At 37.7% G+C, this 21,759-nt stretch overlaps 1 protein-coding gene across 1 annotated transcript in view; it reads left to right on the top strand.

Annotated features, from left to right (window-relative positions):
- The window catches only part of LOC124615302 (multiple epidermal growth factor-like domains protein 8), a 368,566-nt gene that overhangs the window by 20,533 nt on the left and 326,274 nt on the right, over positions 1 to 21,759 (top strand). The window contains exon 2 of the mRNA XM_047143089.1: positions 18,502 to 18,665. Coding sequence (XP_046999045.1) covers positions 18,502 to 18,665 — 164 coding nt within the window. The remainder of the gene's footprint in view (positions 1 to 18,501; positions 18,666 to 21,759) is intronic.

Below are 21,759 nucleotides of genomic sequence, written 5' to 3'. Positions count from 1 at the left end.
AGAGAAACTATGAAAGTTTTTTTTTTTTTTTTTTTTTTTTTCTTTTATAAACATTTGATATGTGAACCATGAGCGACCCAGCAGATGTCGTCATGGTAATCGAATTCTTGTCATATCTGTCCCAGCATGGCATTGTCAACTGTGGCAGTCGCTTCCTGTATTCTCTCCTGGAACTCTGCTACGTCACATAGTAGAGGTAGTACATACATAAGATCTTTAATGTGTCCTCACAGAAAAAAGTCACACATCTGTTGAACAGCTATAGCACACTTGTTTTTGTCAAACTCCAACACACAGAAAGCTCGCTCCACATCTGTACTCTCAGTGTTTGCTACTAGTGATGACTATTGGCAAATTACCAAACTACGCTGTGGCAGTATACATGGAAAAGAAAAACTTTCAGGTTTTCTCTTCAAAATGACATGTATGATAGGAGTACAATCTTTGGTTCTTGTGCAGTTCCCGGACTTTATGTACACCCTGTATAATTTTGTTGGCAGCTGTGAGGATTCAAAAGGATACAGATTTTGTAATCCTGTGAAAAAGAAGTTAATAAGGAGTAGAGATTTAGTATTTTTAGATGACTCTTAAACATAAAATAAAGGAAGATAATCAAAATAAGACAAAATTCAACCAAACATAAGGTTTGATAGCACTGAAAAAAGATGGAACATGAAACAGAGAAAGATAAGGATAAAGAGCAGTCTAGTAAGCTAACTTTGAATGAAATTGAGAAAGAAGATTCAGTAGAGGAAGTCAATTTAAGGCATTCTATGTACATAAAACCAAAAACATATCCAGAGTATGAAATGTTGCCCAAACCTTCAACAATGAATCCGTGACAGTTGATGAAGCCTTGGCAAGCACCAATGGTCAAAGTTGGAAAGAGGCTATTGAAGAAGAATTAAAATAATTTTTCAACAATGATACACATGAACGTGTTGACATGCCAGAAAATAAAAAGCCACTACAAGATTGGTATTCAATATTACAAATCCCGAGAATACAGTATCAAAATACAAGTCCAGATTGCTAGTTAAAGGGTGTTGTTTTTGTCTGAAAGAAGGAATAGATTGTAAAGAGACTTTCTCCCAGTGGTGAAATATTCATCATTAAGATACCTTTTAGCTCTCACAGTTAGGGAAGAAGTACTAGTTCATCAAATGGATGTGAAAACAGCCTTTCAGAATGGAAGAGAAAATATATGTGACTGGCAACGGGATCATGTGCGTAGCCTACGTGTAAAATGTGTTAATAAAATATAGGTTTTTATTTTGTACCCAAACAATTTTTCCAGGACATTCCGCTATGCTAAATCAAATAATCTAACAAAACGCCGCTGCTCTCCGTTGTTAGGTGAAGGCCGTCGGTAGGTATGTTGTCCGTGGTAATAGGTAATGCCTGAAATTTGATACTCTCGGCAAACTTTTGACACTGTGGATCTCTGAATATTCAATTCCATAATGCTTTCCGAAATGGACTGTCCTATGTGTCTAGTTCCAACTACTATTCCACATTAAAAGTATCTTATTCCCGTGGTGCAGCCACAATCACGTTGGAAGCCTTTTCACGTGAATCATATGAATACAGATGACAGCTACGGCAGTGCACTACCCTTTTATATCTTGTGTACATGATATTAGTGTGCATATCACTATCCCATGACTTTGGTCCACTGAGCAAATATTACAGTAGTGGCGCCTCCGGGTCTTAAGCAACAGCTGGCTTCGCTTGTGCCTTAAATCCGACCCTGGTCAGATCAGCACCATTGAACTGTCATATGGTTTGGCATGATGAAGCTTCCCTCCATCATTAGCCATGTGAGTTGAGGCACAAGAACCCATATACCACATTTCTTTTTCTTGAGGAAATGTAGTATCTGCTGCAAGAAAGGATTTCTTGTGTTCCGTTTGCTTTATCATTATTTTTTGACAGTTTCCCACTTTTTCGTCCTTGCTAGAACATTATTTAGCAATATGATTCAGTTTGTTGCACTCATAACATTTAATAATCAACTTTGTATGATTTTGTTTGCTTTTAGTAGATTTACATTGATAGAATCTCCAGTGATAAGTGTGCCACTGTTTACAGATGCCTTAATCAAGGTTGATAATGATTGGGTACTCCAGCCAGGAGCGAAGTTCCTATGAGGGTACTCTACACTTAACAGGGCCTTCCTTTCATTTATGTAACTGAAATGTAGACGTTACAATTCGATTGCTGTAGTCACGTACCGGCTTGCATTAGTCTAGTAAGGTTGTGATTAATATTCTAAGCAAGCGCACTTTATGCAAGAGTCCCTAAGGCTTCAAATGTATTATCCATGGCTGTCCAAGCTTCTGCTGTCTTATTCTTGTCCTTTATGTGGAAATAATTTATCTTGTCAATGAAGAGCATAATCCGGGAACATGCTTTTTCTGCCTCTATTCCAAGAAAGGTCCAGTTTCGTTGAATCCGAAGGAGAGTTTTCTGTAACATCCCACAGTTCGTCTTGACAAATGTCCACGATGAATAATATTTGCAGCCAATTAGCTTTTTAACTACATATTGGAGACTGTAGATGTAGGAGAGGCTGCACCACTCATTTTAAGGTATGAATGTTTAAAATAACCGGCAGTCTGCACAGACAAATGATTAATCGATAGTAGTAGTAGTAGTAGTAATAATAATAATCGATCAGCACAAACCTAACTTATTTAACATTCATAAAACTTTGCTTCCACACCTGGTCCTGGGCCCACAATCATTTGTTGAGCGTCTTTGATATTAACGTGAAAACATTGTAAAAGAACGTTTTATGAAACAAAAATCTGTTTGTGCACTACATTGACAACATGCTTACAAATGCATTACAAACACAAAGCAGTAACAACAAGAAGTAAAAGAAAAACTATCGGTAACAATTTACATACGTCAACAGTTGGGCCAATGACGTCATTAAAAGTGCAGAAAAACGTGTAGGAACCGTCAATGGATGACGTCTGTAACAACATGGCAATATTAAAAAACTAAAATCTAACAAATTAATGGAGGTTTTAGGGCGAGGAGTAATTTTTATTAAGGCCTTAAAACATTTTCTAAAACTTAGACTCAAACATCAGGCCACAGTGGGAAAATAATTCTTTTTTTTTTGTCAGCTCATAATGGAACTGTTATCTTCCAACCCAGCATTTTATCTCTGGCTATGCTATAGTTCCATCTACCACCTCAGCCTCATTAAAAAAATATCATATAGGTCTAGTATAAAACATAATCTAAAACAGTATGTCCTCTCTCTACATCGTAATGGCCTTTTTGATTATTGTAACTCAAGTGACGAAAACTTTGAGAAATTCCCAAATAGTTTTCTTGGAGACTTTAATGAAACATTTCTACCTATACTGTGCAGCGGTAAAATAACAAATACAGTAAAGTGGATTACCCAGGGCATAAAAGTTTCCAGTGTAAGGAAAAGGCAACTGCACAGAGAACTAAAATATAATAAAGTTATTGATTTCATTAAATATGTTAGACTGTATAAAACCACATTTAAAAGAGTTTTCAAGGCAGCAAAGCAACTGGCAAATAACAGGCTAATTTTAAATCATAAAAATAAGGCAAAGGCTGTGTGGTCAGTCATTAAATCTGAGTTAGGTGTAAATCCAACTCGAATACCAGAGTACTTTAATGAATTCTTTATAAATGTAGCAAAATCTGATGTAGATGTAACAGATTATTACAACAAAGTAAATCCCTTTGGCCTAGGCGAAAACTCTGAAAACTTTACAAAATTCTCAAAAGTTTCTGTGGACGATGTAGAAAATGCTATTCTAACATTAAGAAATAAAAAATCTGCAGGTTGGGATGGAATACCCACCAAAGTTATTAAAGTGGTACACATTAGAATTGCAAACCCACTAGCTCAGATAATAAATCAATGTTTTGAAGAGGGCTGTTTACCAGTGGTACTGAAATATGCTGAAGTCAAACCACTCTTCAAGAAGGGATCAAGAGAGATCATGGCAAATTATCATCCTATCTCGATTCTCCCAGTCCTATCTAAAATATTTGTAAAACTTGCTGTTGCACAAATCCAAAACTTAATTGCAAAATATTCTCTTATTCTAAACAATCAATTTGGTTTTCAGCAGGTTAAAAACACCATCGGTGCAGTAAACAGTTTCATTGATAAAATAAGTATGTAATTAGACAAGAGAAATAAGGTGGCAGGAATTTTCTGCGACTTCACAAAGGCATTTGATTCCGTAAACCATGCATTGCTTGTTTACAAACTTGAAAAGTATGACAGTGCCCTACAGTGGCTTAAATCCTACTTATTCAACAGAAAGCAAAGAGTTAGCATTTCTTCAAAAGGCACATATTATTTTTCTGACTGGAAAAAAAAAATCTCAGGGTGTTCCACAAGGCTCCATATTAGGCCCAGTCCTATTTTTGTTTTATGTTAATGATTTACCGTTGAATATCAGCTCCCCATCAGTTTTGTTCCCAGATGATACAGGAGAGAGCAAACACGAGTTACTTTGCTGGCAGTTGCAAAGATAATCCATTTACACTCCAAAGAGAACACTATTCCCTTGTTGTGGTGCATCTTGTGATTGATGACTCCACATAACACCCCCCCCCCCCCACCCCCCCTCTCTCACCTCCTTACCTTTATTTTGAAGCCAGGTGCTCCCAGTACGTGAAGGAACTTGCATTTTAGTTGACCATTTACCTTGTGCAAACAGTGTGTTCAGATGTAGGTTGCTCTGGGTCCGGTGGATGAAGTGTTGGGTTTAATAAATGTTGTCACCTGGTGCTTGGAACTGTTTGTCAACTTGTTAGTTTCTTTCTCAGAACACCATGCCGTGGGCTAAGTAAGAAGGGTACTCTCTTCCATGTATGCTGGTTGGAGCCTCTCAGTGGAAACCATATCTTGTGTCTTGTCTTTATCAGTTGTGAAGGTGTGGCTCCCCCTTTCTATCACTTTGTAAAGACCAGCATATGATGAAATAAGTGGGGAATGAACTGCATCATCCTGAAGCTATACATGGGACGTTATTTCTAAGTCCTTCTGTACAAATACCTTCCATTTAGCATGTATGGTAGCAAGGGAACCCAGACCCGGGGTTTAGAAGTGAGTTACTCCAAAACATTAGTCCATATGACATTAACAAATGAAAATATGCAAAATATGTCAACTTACTGATTTGTCTCTCTCCAAGATTTGCAAATGCTTCATCAGGAAAGAGGGAAGGAGAGGGAAAGACGAAAGGATGTGGGTTTTAAGGGAGAGGGTAAGGAGTCATTCCAGTCCCGGGAGTGGAAAGACATACCTTAGGGGGAAAAAAGGACAGGTACACACACACACACACACACACACACACACACACACACACACACACACACACACACACACCCATCCGCACATACACAGACACAAGCAGACATTTGTATATACACACGTATACACTCGCACACACACACACATATCCATCCGCACATACACAGACACAGGCACAAGCAGACAAATGTCTGCTTGTGTCTGTGTATGTGTGGATGGATATCTGTGTGTGTGCAAGTGTATATCTGTCCTTTTTTCCCCCTAAGGTAAGTCTTTCCGCTCCCGGGATTGGAATGACTCCTTACCCTCTCCCTTAAAACCCACATCCATTCGTCTTTCCCTCTCCTTCCCTCTTTCCTGATGAAGCAACCGTTGGTTGCGAAAGCTTGAATTTTGTGTGTATGTTTGTGTTTGTTTGTGTGTCTATCAACCTGCCAGCGCTTTTGTTTGGTAAGTCACATCATCTTTGTTTTTAGATATACAATTAAATAATTTTATCAATAACTGATTGTTTTTGATGTAATACTAACATTGTTTGATATTAATAATGCACACACATTACTCTGTTTTACTAAGAAGTTCATCAATTGAATAGGAGGAGTTGAGAACCAATAAACCCTTCAGGCTCCTGTTAAACTAGACTTTATTTGCAGTTAAATTTTTAATGGCTGCTGGCAAGTTATTGAAAATGTGTTCCTGAATAGTGGACACCGTTATGGACCAAAGTAAGTGACCTTAAATCTTTACGATGATTATTTGTGTTTGTGATGTTGGTTCCATGAACTGAGCTGTTGGTTTGAAAAACAGACATATTATTTATGACAAATTTCATTATAGAAAAATATGTTGAGAAGCAGTAGTCAGTATCCCCAGTCCCTTGAACAGGTCTCTGCAGGACGTTCTTGAGATCACACCACAAATAATTGGTATTACATGCTTTTGGACTTGGAAAACACTAATTTGGCTTCATCAGTCATCCTGTAAAAAATTATCCTGTTTGAAATTAGAGAGTGAAAGTATGCTAAATGTGCTTGCTTTTTTATCTTTTTGTCACCTATAACCGACAACATTCACATTGCAAATAAAGATTTATGTAGATGTTTCAGCAGTTCTGTGGTCTACTCCTCCCAATTGAATTTATTGTTGAGCTGTAATCCCAAGAATTTAACACCTATCAGCCTCTTCTGTGTGCTTGTCGTCATATTTTCGCCAGATATTGGTTGGGGGGGGGGGGGGGGGGGGGGAAATTCTGAACAACATAACAACATACAGTCCCCAGTCTCCCCCTCCCTCCCCTCGTGAAGATTTAGGGTGAAGGATTGGCTAGGAACCTTTTGTTAATGTCCATGATAATATTTAACTGGTATTTCTAAAACTTCTAGATTTTTTATTTAGGCCCCAATTGCAATGTTTGTATCATCCGCAAACAAAACAAACTTCACAGTGTTACTGGTGACGTCAATGACATATACCAGAAAAAGTTAGGGCCCTAAGCTTGAACCTTGTGGAACAGAATATGTAATTATTTCCCTGGCGGATGATGCCTGATAGCCTAAAACTTGGACTCTTTTGTATTGAACAGAGATATGATTTAAATGATTTTGCACCATTTTCTGTACCATCACAATATTATAATTTGCTTAAAAGGATATTGCGATTTACACAATCATAAGCTTTTAATAGATCAAAAGAATATTGTGATTTATGCAGTCGTAATCTTTTAATAGATCACAGAACGTACTGTACATGTAAATAGTCTTCTTAGTATTGGAACTCTTTAGAAATCCAAACTGTAACTATGACTATATATTATTTGAAATTTCCTAGAATGGTAGCAAAAGTGAAATTGTACGGAAGTTTGATGATATGTCCTCATCTCTTTTCTTATAAAGAGGCTTAAATTCAACATAATTATATCAGCCAATCAAGACAATTTCCTGTGATAAATGGCTTGTTTACACAAGTAACTAAATATGCTGCTAAACTCAGAACAACACTCTTTAATTAATTTTGTTGAAATTCTGTCATTATTACTAGAATTTTCAATTTTAAACGTTTTATGCTGGACATTATTTCTGCTTGTATAGTGAGGGTCATATCCATACTGCTGAAGTTATTTATAATGGCTAGCCTGAGATATTTATGGCAACATCTACTGAACATGACAATGTCATCTTTTCAGTGACAGTTATGAAATGCCTGTTAAAATTTTTTACAACAGTGCCCCAGGGATCAGTGTTGGGGCCACTCCTGTTGCTTATTTATATAAATAGTATGCCCTCTGCTATTACAGGTAACTATAAAATATTTCTGTTTGCTGATGACAAAATGGTTCAAATGGCTCTGAGCACTATGGGACTCAACTGCTGAGGTCATAAGTCCCCTAGAACTTAGAACTACTTAAACCTAACTAACCTAAGGACATCACACACATCCATGCCCGAGGCAGGATTCGAACCTGCGACCGTAGCGGTCGCGCGGTTCCAGACCGTAGCGCCAGAACCGCTCGGCCACCAGCGGCCGGCTGCTGATGACACTAGCTTAATAGTAAAGGATGTTGTGTGCAACATTGGCTTGGTTTCAAATAGTGCAGTTCATGACCTAAGTTCATGGCTTGTAGAAAATAAACTAACCCTACATCACAGTAAGACTCAGTTTTTACAGTTTCTAACACACAATTCAACAAAACCTGATGTTTTAATATCACAGAATGGGCATACGATTAGTGAAACTGAACAGTTCAATTTCTAGGTGTTCAGACAGATAGTAAACTGTCATGGAAAGCCCACATTCAGGATCGTGTTCAGAGACTTAATGCTGCCATTTTTACTGTTCAAACGGTATCTGAAGTGAGTGATCGTTCGACACGAAAATTAGTCTACTTTGCTTATTTTCATTCGCTTATGTCATATGGTTTTATATTCTGTGGTAGCTCTTCCCATTCTAAAAGGATATTTTTGGCTCAGAAAAGGGCACTTCTGGCAATAAGTGGTGTAAGTCCACGAACCTCTTATCAACTCCTGTTCAAGAGTCTGAGGATTTTGACATTGCCCTCTCAATATATATATTTCTTACTGTCATTTCTTGTTAAGAATATTAGCTTATTCCCAAGAATAAGCAGCTTTCACTCGGTTAATACTCGGCAGAAATCGGACCTGCATTTGGATCGGACTTCCTTAACTCTTGTGCAGAAAGATGTGCAGTATACTGCTGCATCCACTTTCATTAAGTTACCACTCGAATTAAAAAATCTTAGCAGTAATCCCCGCGCTTTCAAATCAAAACTGAAGAGTTTCATAATGGGTCACTCCATCTGTTCCTTGAAAAAGTAAGCTGATTCTTGTTGTATTGTTGATTGTGTTTACTTAAACTTATGGATTGACTTTGTTCAGGTTCATAAACATTTTACTTTTACTTTTATGTTCTAATTTCATGTACTGACAAGTTCCATGACCTTGGAGATTTGCTCTTTAATTTGGTCCTACGGAACTTGACGCGTAAATAAAAAATAAATAAACCAATGTAAAATTAATCTCAGTGCTATGAGCACCTCATCATCTTTAGTTCTGCCAGTGTCCTCCTTCACTGTATCCCAAACTGTCTTTATTTTGTTACCTGGTTCGGCTATATTTTTCTTGTAACGCACTTGCTTATATGTCAGTATTACTATCTTCAATATTTTGCAGTGTATCTTGTAGGAAGAGTTCTAAAAGACCTTGCATATTAAGACCTCTCAGAGCTAAACCAAAAAAATTACTTTGTTAGAACATTACATGATCTTCACAAAGCCTTTGATTGTCTGGATCACCTATTCTACTAAGCAAACTAAAATTTAATGTCATTAACGGTGTCATCCTTAAATGGGTGATGTATTACTTTAATACGAGAAGCAGAATTTCGCATTTACTGATATGTCTCAAAGCAATGAAATGAAGCTTAGAATGCCAGAACATAATGTGAGGTGTCCGACAAGCTTGGTATGGGTTTTGTCCCTTTTCTTAACCTTTATAAATGATTTTATGAATCATGGCCCCATACTGAACTTCACCAGATAGATACCAGTAAAATGGTAGTGGAACAGTCCAGCTGATTCAGCAGTGAATGTAACTCCTTAATTTTATGGATACCAATATTGTACAATTTCAAACATGCAAACTGACTTGCTGGCAACAGGATTACATATTAATAGCACACACTATATGAAATGCTTTGTGTAAAATTTTTGGGGGTACAGTTTGTCCAAAATGGAATCAACATTCAAGTAAATTAGCCAAAAACCTCAGTTGGGTGTGTTTTTCACTTAGAGGTATCTCAGAGTGTTTACCTTAAAGGGGGAGGGGGGGGGGTTTGTTGTTGGCTTACTTAACATAATTTCACTCTTGATTATTCTATAGCATTATCTATTGGGGCAATGCATCTATTAATGAAGTACTTATTCAGCAAAAGCGAGCATAATAATAATAATAATAATAATAATAATAACAATAATAATAAGATAATTGCTCGTTTAGCAGGGTGCTCTTTAAGAATCTTGGAATTCTTACAATATACTTGCATTTGGGAAGGGAGCAGTTCAAATCCACATCTGGTCACCCAGAAATAGGTTTTCCATGGGTTACCAAAATTTATTAAAGCAGATTCCAGAACGGTTCTTTTGGAAAGTATACGGACAATTTGTTTCCATTTTCTTCCCCAAATCCAAACCTGCTCAGACTGATGAGCTATTCATCAAAGGGGCATTAAACTGTAATCTTCCTTCTCTCTCTCTCTCTCTCTCTCTCTCTCTCTCTCTCTCTCTCTCTCTTTGCCGATAATGAAATTCACTTTTAACTGAATTCTTGTTTTGCACAATTACAATACGAGACACAAAAATGATTCTCATGTTAGAAGGGAGCTTGTTGAAGACCTTTCACCCCAAGTTCAAAACTACACCTTTACAAGGAGGTAAACTCCTTGTTAGAGTGTAGCTTTGTGCTTGGTGGAAAGTTATTCAACAACCTCCTATCTAACATAAAGCAAGAAACAGCAAATCTACCTATCCAAAACAATAAATTTAAAAATGTAGTTCATGAAACACTCCCACCATAAATTATCTGTTTATGTGGATTCAAGGATTAAAAAATCATGTTAGCTACATGGCAGATAGAATTGTTCATTGTATAGTTGTATGACCCTTAGTTGTATGTTGTAAACAGGGCTCTGTTGTTACAGGGAATGTACCAATGTATTCGTGTGAATGTTATACTGCTAGTAGGAGATAAACAATAGCTTTCTTCAAAGTAATGGCTTCTCCAGTTATGTACTGAATTCCATTTGGTTACCTTAAACATAAATAATTGTAAGCTCTATAGTGACTTTTGTTGATAATGCAGTGTACAAATTTGGTTTTTACCATTTGGTTTTCTGCGTAGTATGTAATCTTGACTTGTTCCACATTCCTATATCTTCTCCTTCTTGATGGGGTGTACCGAACATGATGAATGAATAATGAGTGAATAGATGAATGAGATGAATGAGTACTGTATGCTACATCACATGTACCCTGTTGTTGTAATTTTTAAATAAAATTTTTGTGGAAGAAGAGATCAAATGTTTGCATAACATCTAGGAAAATGCATGCAACACGTTCATGTTTGTGTAGAAATTGTAAAATATAGCCTAACAACTCAAAAATTACTGTGTGGATAGACTTAAAAACATGCTGTTGATTAGTGAGACATGAATATTTGTTTATGGAAGTTAAAATTTTCTAGAATTTTGAAAATGAGGTGAACTGTGAAATAGCTCAGCAGTTGTATTCTGTATCAGTATAACAATTTTTAATTGTGTTGAGACTATTACCATTTTTAGAATATCTGGATGGATACCTGTACGTAAAGAGTCTGAGAAGGCTTGATAATGATATTACTGTTATTTGCTTGCATGTTTTTAAGTCCTATACTTCATCAATGCCACTTGAGGTTTTATTGCTTAATGATTTTAATTTACTGATAATTTCACTAGAGTTTGCTTCATACACATACTAGGTGACTGCCCAGTACCGCTCAGTCATTTATCACAGTTAGAGAGGAAAATTGTTGACAATATTATGAGAAGGAAAGTTGCTACTCTCCGTATAGCAGGGATGCTGAGTTGCAGACAGGCACAACAAAAAGACTCTCACAATTAATGCTTTTGGCCATTGGCCTTAGTCAACAATACACACACACACACACACACACACACACACACACACACACACACACACACACACACACACAACTGACGTACAAGACTCCAGTCTCGGGCAACTGAAACAACTATAATTTCAGTTGCCTGAGTCTGCAGTTGTGTGTGAGAGTTGCGTTTGTGTGTGTGTGTGCGTGTGTGTGTGTTTTAAATGTTTTTAAAAACATAAATCCAGTACGAATTATAAGGTAATTTGTGAAATTAGGCGACTTGAACCTGTGAGTGGGGCTTGTGACCTTTGTAACAGATTAAATTATAGACATCTTTGTATTGTTCATATATCAGTAATGTAAAAAACATGATCGGTTTTGGCTTTGCTACCACCATTAGATCCATCTAGTACAGCAGTGACACAGAGGCTCATTGTCAATAAATATGTTGAATGTGTGCATCTTGATTTCTATTATGTATTATGTAATTGTCCAGTGGTACGTCATAGACTGTCACGTGCGCCCATGGTTTGGCTGAAATTGCTCCAGGAGCTTCAAAGTTATGCTTATTTTTACCCCCCATGCTTCCCTCCAGTATTAAATTGGTGATCCCTTGATGCTTCAGAACACGTCCTACCAACTTATTCCTTCTTCTAGTTGAGTTGTGCCACAAATTCCTCTTCTCCCCAATTCTATTCAGTGCCTCTTCATTAGTTACGTGATATACCCATCTGATCTTCAGCATTCTTCTGTAGCACCACATTTTGAAAGCTTCTATTCCTTCTTGTCTAAACTGTTTATACACCATGTTTCACTTCCATACAAGGCTACACTCCATACAAATACTTTCAGAAAAGACTTCCTGACACTTAAATCTATAGTCGACGTTAACAAATTTCTCTTCATCGGAAATGCTTGCCCTACCATAGTGACCGATGACCGTAGCAGTCTGGTCCCTTTAATCCCCCAAACCAACCTACCATAGCCAGTTTACAATTTATATCCTATCTACTTTGGCCATCATTAGATATTTTGCTTCTCAAATAACAGAACATATTTATTACTTTAAGTGTCCTGTTTCCTAATCCAATACCCTCACCATCACCTGATTTAATTCGACTACATTCCATTATCCTCAACCTGCTTTTGTTGCTGTTCATCTTATATCCTCCTTTCAAGACACTGTCCATTCTGTTCAGCTGCTCTTCCAGGTCTTTTGCTGTCTCTCATGGAAGTACGATGTTGTTGGCAAACCTAAAATTTTGTATTTCTTCTCCATGGATTATAGTTCCACCTCAAATTCTTTTTTTGTTTCCTTTACTGCTTGCACAATATACAGATTGAATAACATCTGTCTCAATCCCTTCTCAGCCACTGCTCCCCTTTCATGCCCCTCATCTCTTATGACTGCCATCCGCTTTCTGTACAAATTGTAAATAGCCTTTCACTCCCTGTATTTTATCCCTGCCACCTTCAGAATCTGAAAGAGAGTGTTCCAGTCAACAGGGTATAGCATGATTAATCACTCCAAATCACTTTTTTCCAGTTATCCACTGTCAAGTCCACTTAAGTGTCATGTAGCACTGATTACTGAAATATGTGACATATAAGGAGTTTTTAGATCATTTTGCCCTGTTCGTTTTAATGCCCTACCCACTTTGTACTAGCTTTGAAACTTGTGAGTGTTTCTTACCACTGTTTTTTTACAACCACCCTCCCCATTGCTCAAGGTCCCTGTCCATCTGTACATGAGGTATGCCTCTTCTTGATTTAGCTGTGGTTGTTGTTGTTGTTGTGGTCTTCAGTCCTGAGACTGGTTTGATGCAGCTCTCCATGCTACTCTATCCTGTGCAAGCTTCTTCATCTCCCAGTACCTACTGCAACCTACATCCTTCTGAATCTGCTTAGTGTATTGATCTCTTGGTCTCCCTCTACGATTTTTACCCTCCACACTGCCCTCCAATGCTAAATTTGTGATCCCTTGATGCCTCAAAACGTGTCCTACCAACCGATCCCTTCTTCTAGTCAAGTTGTGCCACAAACTTCTCTTCTCCCCAATCCTATTCAATACCTCCTCATTAGTTACGTGATCTACCCATCTTATCTTCAACATTCTTCTGTAGCACCACATTTCGAAAGCTTCTATTCTCTTCTTGTCCAAACTGGTTATCGTCCATGTTTCACTTCCATACATGGCTACACTCCATACAAATACTTTCAGAAACGACTTCCTGACATTTAAATCTATACTCGATGTTTACAAATTTCTCTTCTTCAGAAACGATTTCCTTGCCATTGCCAGTCTACATTTTATATCCTCTGTACTTCGACCATCATCAGTTATTTTACTCCCTAAATAGCAAAACTCCTTTACTACTTTAAGTGTCTCATTTCCTAATCTAATCCCCTCAGCATCACCCGATTTAATTTGACTACATTCCATTATCCTCGTTTTGCTTTTGTTGATGTTCATCTTATATCCTCCTTTCAAGACACTGTCCATTCCGTTCAACTGCTCTTTCAAGTCCTTTGCTGTCTCTGACAGAATTACAATGTCGTCGGCGAACCTCAAAGTTTTTACTTCTTCTCCATGAATTTTAATACCTACTCCGAATTTTTCTTTTGTTTCCTTTACTGCTTGCTCAATATACAGATTAAATAACATTGGGGAGAGGCTACAACCCTGTCTCACTCCTTTCCCAACCACTGCTTCCCTTTCATGCCCCTCGACTCTTATAACTGCCATCTGGTTTCTGTACAAATTTTAAATAGCCTTTCGCTCCCTGTATTTTACCCCTGCCACCTTCAGAATTTGAAAGAGGGTATTCCAGTTAACGTTGTCAAAAGCTTTCTCTAAGTCTACAAATGCTAGAAACGTAGGTTTGCCTTTTCTTAATCTTTCTTCTAAGATAAGTCGTAAGGTTAGTATTGCCTCACGTGTTCCAACATTTCTACGGAATCCAAACTGATCTTCCCCGAGGTCCGCTTCTACCAGTTTTTCCATTCGTCTGTAAAGAATTCGTGTTAGTATTTTGCAGCTGTGACTTATTAAACTGATAGTTCAGTAATTTTCACATCTGTCAACACCTGCTTTCTTTGGGATTGGAATTATTATATTCTTCTTGAAGTCTGTGGGTATTTCGCCTGTCTCATACATCTTGCTCCCCAGATGGTAGAGTTTTGTCATGACTGGCTCTCCCAAGGCCATCAGTAGTTCTAATGGAATGTTGTCTACTCCCGGGGCCTTGTTTCGACTCAGGTCTTTCAGTGCTCTGTCAAACTCTTCACGCAGTATCTTATCTCCCATTTCATCTTCATCTACATCCTCTTCCATTTCCATAATATTGTCCTCAAGTACATCGCCCTTGTATAAACCCTCTATATACTCCTTCCACCTTTCTGCCTTCCCTTCTTTGCTTAGAACTGGGTTGCCATCTGAGCTCTTGATATTCATACAAGTGGTTCTCTTCTCTCCAAAGGTCTCTTTAATTTTCCTGTAGGCAGTATCTATTTTACCCCTAGTGAGACAAGCCTCTACATCCTTACATTTGTCCTCTAGCCATCCCTGCTTAGCCATTTTGCACTTCCTGTCGATCTCATTTTTGAGACGTTTGTATTCCTCTTTGCCTGATTCATTTACTGCATTTTTATATTTTCTCCTTTCATCAATTAAATTCAATATTTCTTCTGTTACCCAAGGATTTCTATTAGCCCTCGTCTTTTTACCTACTTGATCGTCTGCTGCCTTCACTACTTCATCCCTCAGAGCTACCCATTCTTCTTCTACTGTATTTCTTTCCCCCATTCCTGTCAATTGTTCCCTTATGCTCTCCCTGAAACTCTCTACAACCTCTGGTTCTTTCAGTTTATCCAGGTCCCATCTCCTTAAATTCCCGCCTTTTTGCAGTTTCTTCAGTTTCAATCTGCAGTTCATAACCAATAGATTGTGGTCAGAATCCACATCTGCCCCTGGAAATGTCTTACAATTTAAAACCTGGTTCCTAAATCTCTGTCTTACCATTATGTAATCTATCTGATACCTTCTAGTATCTCCAGGATTCTTCCAGGTATACAACCTTCTTTCATGATTCTTGAACCAAGTGTTAGCTATGATTAAGTTATGCTCTGTGCAAAATTCTACCAGGCGGCTTCCTCTTTCATTTCTTCCCCCCAATCCATATTCACCTACTATGTTTCCTTCTCTCCCTTTTCCTACTGACGAATTCCAGTCACCCATGACTATTAAATTTTCGTCTCCCTTCACTACCTGAATAATTTCTTTTATCTCGTCATACATTTCATCAATTTCTTCATCATCTGCAGAGCTAGTTGGCATATAAACTTGTACTACTGTAGTAGGCATGGGCTTTGTGTCTATCTTGGCCACAATAATTCGTTCACTATGCTGTTTGTAGTAGCTAACCCGCACTCCTATTTTTTTACTCATTATTAAACCTACTCCTGCATTACCCCTATTTGATTTTGTATTTATAACCCTGTAATCACCTGACCAAAAGTCTTGTTCCTCCTGCCACCGAACTTCACTAATTCCCACTATATCTAACTTACACCTATCCATTTCCCTTTTTAAATTTTCTAACCTACCTGCCCGATTAAGGGATCTGACATTCCACGCTCCGATCCGTAGAATGCCAGTTTTATTTCTCCTGATAACGACGTCCTCTTGAGTAGTCCCCGCCCGGAGATCCGAATGGGGGACTATTTTACCTCCGGAATATTTTACCCAAGTGGACGCCATCATCATTTAATCATACAGTAAACCTGCATGTTCTCGGGAAAAATTACGGCTGTAGTTTCCCCTTGCTTTCAGCCGTTTGCAGTACCAGCACAGCAAGGCCGTTTTGGTTAATGTTACAAGGCCAGATCAGTCAATCATCCAGACTGTTGCCCCTGCAACTACTGAAAAGGCTGCTGCCCCTCTTCAGGAACCACATGTTTGTCTGGCCTCTCAACAGATACCCCTCCGTTGTGGTTGCACCTACGGTACGGCCATCTGTATCGCTGAGGCACGCAAGCCTCCCCACCAACGGCAAGGTCCATGGTTCATGGGGGGGTAGCTGTGGTTATTCCTTCATAATTCACAGGTACATCATCAGCAATTGACGTGGGCCGATTCAAATTAGCTGAAATGTCCTTGATGGATTTGTTACTCCGGTGAGATCCAGTTATTAGTCCACGTTCAAAGTCATTGAGGCCTCCTGACTGACCATTTTGCTGTCACTACTTTTTTACTGACAACACATTGGCTCCCTCTCCTGTTATACTGGCAAATCCTCCTCTCGTGACATCTAGTGGTCAATTCTGTATTACATATGATGTCCAGATACTTTGATTATATAGTGTATGTGTACCAACATTCTTTTTTGATAATTTTCTGCTTGGCCCTAATTTTCTTTGATGAGTTTATTGTTAGGTCATCATTCTGCATAATTTTTGTCTGCTTGACTGTTATTTATAGATTTTTTGTAACCTTTTTTAGAAATTTTTAGTTGGTTTTAGAAAGTCAGCACATTATTGAGCAGCTGTGTGTATTTAGCAGAAGTTCTGTAAAAAAAAAATTTTTGTTTCAAAAGTGAATGTTTTGAATTCTGCCACACTTTGCTAGCCAATGCCCTACAGTATTTCCATGTGCTCCTCCAACTATGAACTAACTTATCCAACCAGGTACAGCTTGATGTGATTTCGAATTAGCATTTTCACATTGACAAATCATTGTGAGAGGGGAAAGAAGTGAATAGTGACAGAAGAAGCTGTAGGACCTACTGGAGTTTAAACATTTGAATGGATAGACTGACATCCACTTAGCCACTGAGAAACTTGGTGTAAACATATGACGTGGTTCCAGGAGACGATTATTATAGGGAGTAGACATCTCTAGCACATGTCTATTTGTGGGTTTGGGAGTAAGAAAGTGGTAACGCAAGCATAACTTTTTAACACATGCAGCAGTTTAGTTAAAGTTGGTACACATATGACTTTCAATCAGGAATAATCAAACAATGGAAAATCCAGGATGGAATGTAACAATATTGTGAAAAGGAAAGTTGCTACTTACCATATAGCATAGATGCTGAGCTGCAGATAGGTACAACAAAAAGACTGTCACATGTATATAGCTGTTGGCCAGTAAGGCCTTCGTCAAAATTAGACGACACACACACACACACACACACACACACACACACACAAACACAATTCGCACACACATGACTGCAGTCTCAGGCAACTGGGGTCTCATTTCAGTAAAAAGTTACTAGGAAGGAGTGTAGAATACAGGCTGTCTAAGTGATCTGATGTATTTTAATGATTAGATTAGATTTATTTTCATTCCAATTGATCCTTAGTGAGGAGGTCCTCCAGGATGTAGAACATGTCAGAAAAACAATAATACATAACAAATATTTACAACTGAAACAAATAAGCTAGTGTACCTTCCACAGGTCCCAAGTGGAATGATCATCATTTTTTTTAATGAACACTATATGAAAGAATCATTTTATAAACACTCATTTACTAAGATCGCATTAATGCACTGAATTTAAAATAAAAAAAAAGTTTTTTTTTTTTTAAATTTAGAAGGTAATAAACATATAATAGAACTACTACAATACTTATTTACAATGAACTCATTACTACACTGAAATGGTGCAGAAGTTAGTTTGTACTTATATACCCACATGCATGCATGCACACACACATTATTATTTACAGTGAACACATTACTTCACTGAAATTGTGCAGAAGTTTAATTCTACACACACACACACACACACACACACACACACACACACACACACACACACGCAAATCAGTTGGTTCTACTGAGAAATTCATTACTGGAGTATTCTAATAATCTTCTAAATGCCTTTTGGTTGGTACATTTGAAGGTAACAAAATTCTACTTTCCTTATTCTGTGTAATTGATAAGAATTTAAATAAAAAGACTTTTTTCTTTTATGAATTCTATAGGATTAATACTTCACTTCTTTATTGTTGCAGCAAATAGCAGTCATCAGTTCATTACATTGAACTTTAAGACAATGGGTACAGAATGTTCATACGATTATATATTTGTATATGATGGTGATTCCTTCCAGTCAACTCTCCTGGGAAGTTTTAGTGGAAAAACAGAACCACAACAAATAACTGCATCATCTGGTGCTGTAAGTAATTCCTATTTGTTATTTAATAGAAATAGTAAGGGTTTCGCATTCACATTTTACTGCAGGATGCACTATTAAATACTTAAGCTTCATAAAATGGATAGAGCTAATTTTAATAAGGTTACTCAAACTTAAATGGGGAATGGCTGTTTGTGGAGACTGCAGTGTTGGTTTTCTGTAAAATATTACAGATAGAAGGCATCTAGAGATGTAGATGTCCAGCCTTGGACTATTTGCTGTTGTAAAATTCTCTGTGAGAATTGGATATAGTACAACAACCATCAACAGTTTCTTTTTAGACCTACCAGTCTTCAATGATTTAGATGTAAAAACAATAGTCAATGGTTTATCTGACAATATGGTCAAATTTCAGCAATAAAATATGCCTACCAGTTAGATATGCAAATCATGGAATAATAATATGTTATGATAGAATCATGAATGTGGCTTGATAATGGTGTTTAGAGAAAAGCAAGTGGTAGAATGCTGATGAGGATGGAAAATGAACTCTTTCTTAAACATATTATACAGCACTTTCATTATTGTTTTTGCCTAAACAAAGCAAGTGTAAAATTAAAAGGAAGCTAGTATAAGGGATAGGAAACTCCTTTGTGTGAAGTATTTTAGCTGGGAAGGCAGATCTCTACATAATTCATAGGACAAGCTGTAGTCAAAGAGTTGAAACTCCATTACCAACTGTATTGTAAAAGCACCAATCTCTTATTAAAAAAGCAAAGCACAGACACTTCAGTCGAAAATAAAGCACTCCAAGAATAAGGAAGAAGTAATTTGAAACATTACTACACTAGGAACAGACAAAAATAGTGATCCAAATGAAACTGAGCTCCAAAAAATAGCTCTGTCTAAAATGGAGATGCTTTCAAATAATTGGTCCCAATTTCAATTACTACTCTCAGTGGCAACAAATGTCGCACCCAGTAACAAACAACCAAATACAAATGCATTAGATTTGCCTACTTCTACTTCTTGATGTGATTTGACACTGAATGAATGGATGGATGAATGTTTTTAATTATGCAAGTAAATTTTTGGACAAGATGAAGCACATTAAAGTACTTCATAATTTGTTTGTGTTTGAAGCAGGAAATATATTCTCAGATGGTAAAAGAACCTTAAATCTTACTTATGAACATGTGGACAATGCATAGACAACACCCTCTCTTTGTGGTATACATTTCATTTAAGGAGATGGAAGACTGCTGATACAGGTGTTCTTTGGCATGTGGAGACCAGGCTAAGTAGTGGGTTGGTGTAATGTGATATAATAACATAGGTAATACCACTGGCTTGTGTGGATTAGATAGGTTCAAATTGAAGATGATATAAGGAGCACACAGGTGAAATTGAGACAGATGGAAAAAGTAAATAAACTGTTTATTATTTCAAAAGAAACCACCATAACTGTTAATACATTTACCTCACTGAGACGAGACACACAATGCCTTCTTCAAAAAATGTTTGCAGTTGCCTACAGAACCATGATTGTATCTAGGCATCTTCATCTGCAGAAAATCAGTTGCCTGTATGGAGGAAGCATAAGGATGTGGCTGCCCCACATGTTGCAAAGGTTGTTTCAGCTACACTGCAGAAGTTTCACTGGGAAACCCTTACACATCCTCCATAAAAGCCTGATCTCTCCCTCTGCGATTTCTGTAATGCTGAATCCCTGAAGAAAGACATTTACGGCCATCAATTTGCTTCAGATGAAGAGGTGCATGTCTGGGTACAATCGGACTTCTGTACACAATCACAAACATTTTTCCGTGAAGGCATTGACAATTTTACCTCGCATTAATAGTTACAGATGTTACCTTTGAAATAGTAAATAATCTACTTACCTTTTTTCCGTCTTTCTCATTTTCGTTTGCCTGCCTCTTGTATTATGATGGATGAAGATGTTGGAGAGTGTTCAGGAATGATAGAAGAGATGTAAGGAAAATAAATGTGTCCAAAACAAAAGTGTGTATAAAACCGGAAGAAATGAAAAGAAGCTGAAGAAACAAATTGTTAATTGTGGTTTATTCACCTCATGAGATACATTTGCAGTCCACATGGTTTGCGTTCAAGAGATACGTAAAAAATTTATGCTAATAAATAATAATATAACACAAAAACGATATTTCTGTGAACACATGTTGTGGTGCCTCAACTCCACAGGGGTGATGAAATGTCCTGTGTCAATCAGCAGAAAGAAGGAAACAGTTATCACCCTGAAGTCCAGACACTGTTTTCGCAAGAAGTTGCATTCAGAGTGAAGAGTCCTCATTCAGGATGCTGACAACACAGAAGACATGAACCAGCGCCTCTGAAAGCTGAAGCTGAGAAATCTTAAGTTCCAGGGGGGCTCTTGATTAGCTGACCAAACAAGGAAACCAGAGCAAATGAAGTCATTGCCGCCCATTAGCAAAGCCCTGCTGTTCCAGTCTGTTTTGAGTTCTGTGGTAGAAGTGCTGCCATCAGAAAAATACTGGCCACCCAGCTCACATATGTATTCCCCGAAATCAGATGCTTGCTCTCAGATGTCCTCAGGTGACTGCCAATGTTTTTTGTACACGACAGCAGGCAGATGGTACGTGATGCCGTATTCCACAGTCTAAACCATCTGTTAACTTTGAGACGAAGACCACTGCAGTACTGTATGCAGCAGCCAGCCACATTCCCCGGAATTTGACTCAAGTAGTTTCAGGTGTTTATCCAAGGTGAAGTTCTTATGCAGACTGCTTGGTGTCCTTGTACCACTGGGTCACCTTCTGGGTGACTTCTTTCTCCTGGCGACCAATTTCTAGCTGTTCAGATAGATAGTAAATTGTTGTGGAAAACCCACGTTGGATCTTGTTCAAAGACTTTTAATGCTGCCATTTTTATTATTTGAACGGTATCTGATGTAAGCAATCGTTTGACACAAAAATTAGTCTACTTTGCTTATTTTTATTCACTTATGTCGTATGGTATTATGTTTTGAGGTAACTCTTCCCATTCAAAAAGGATATTTTTGGCTCAGAAGCAGTGGTTCAGGTATTAAGTGGTGTAAGTTCGTGAACCTCTTGCCAACCCCTGTTCACTAGCCTGGTTA

The sequence above is a fragment of the Schistocerca americana genome, chromosome 5 (assembly GCF_021461395.2).
Source record: "Schistocerca americana isolate TAMUIC-IGC-003095 chromosome 5, iqSchAmer2.1, whole genome shotgun sequence".
NCBI lineage: Eukaryota > Metazoa > Arthropoda > Insecta > Orthoptera > Acrididae > Schistocerca > Schistocerca americana.
Note: the sequence above shows the minus strand (reverse complement) of the source record. Positions and strands in the feature narration are given on the sequence as shown.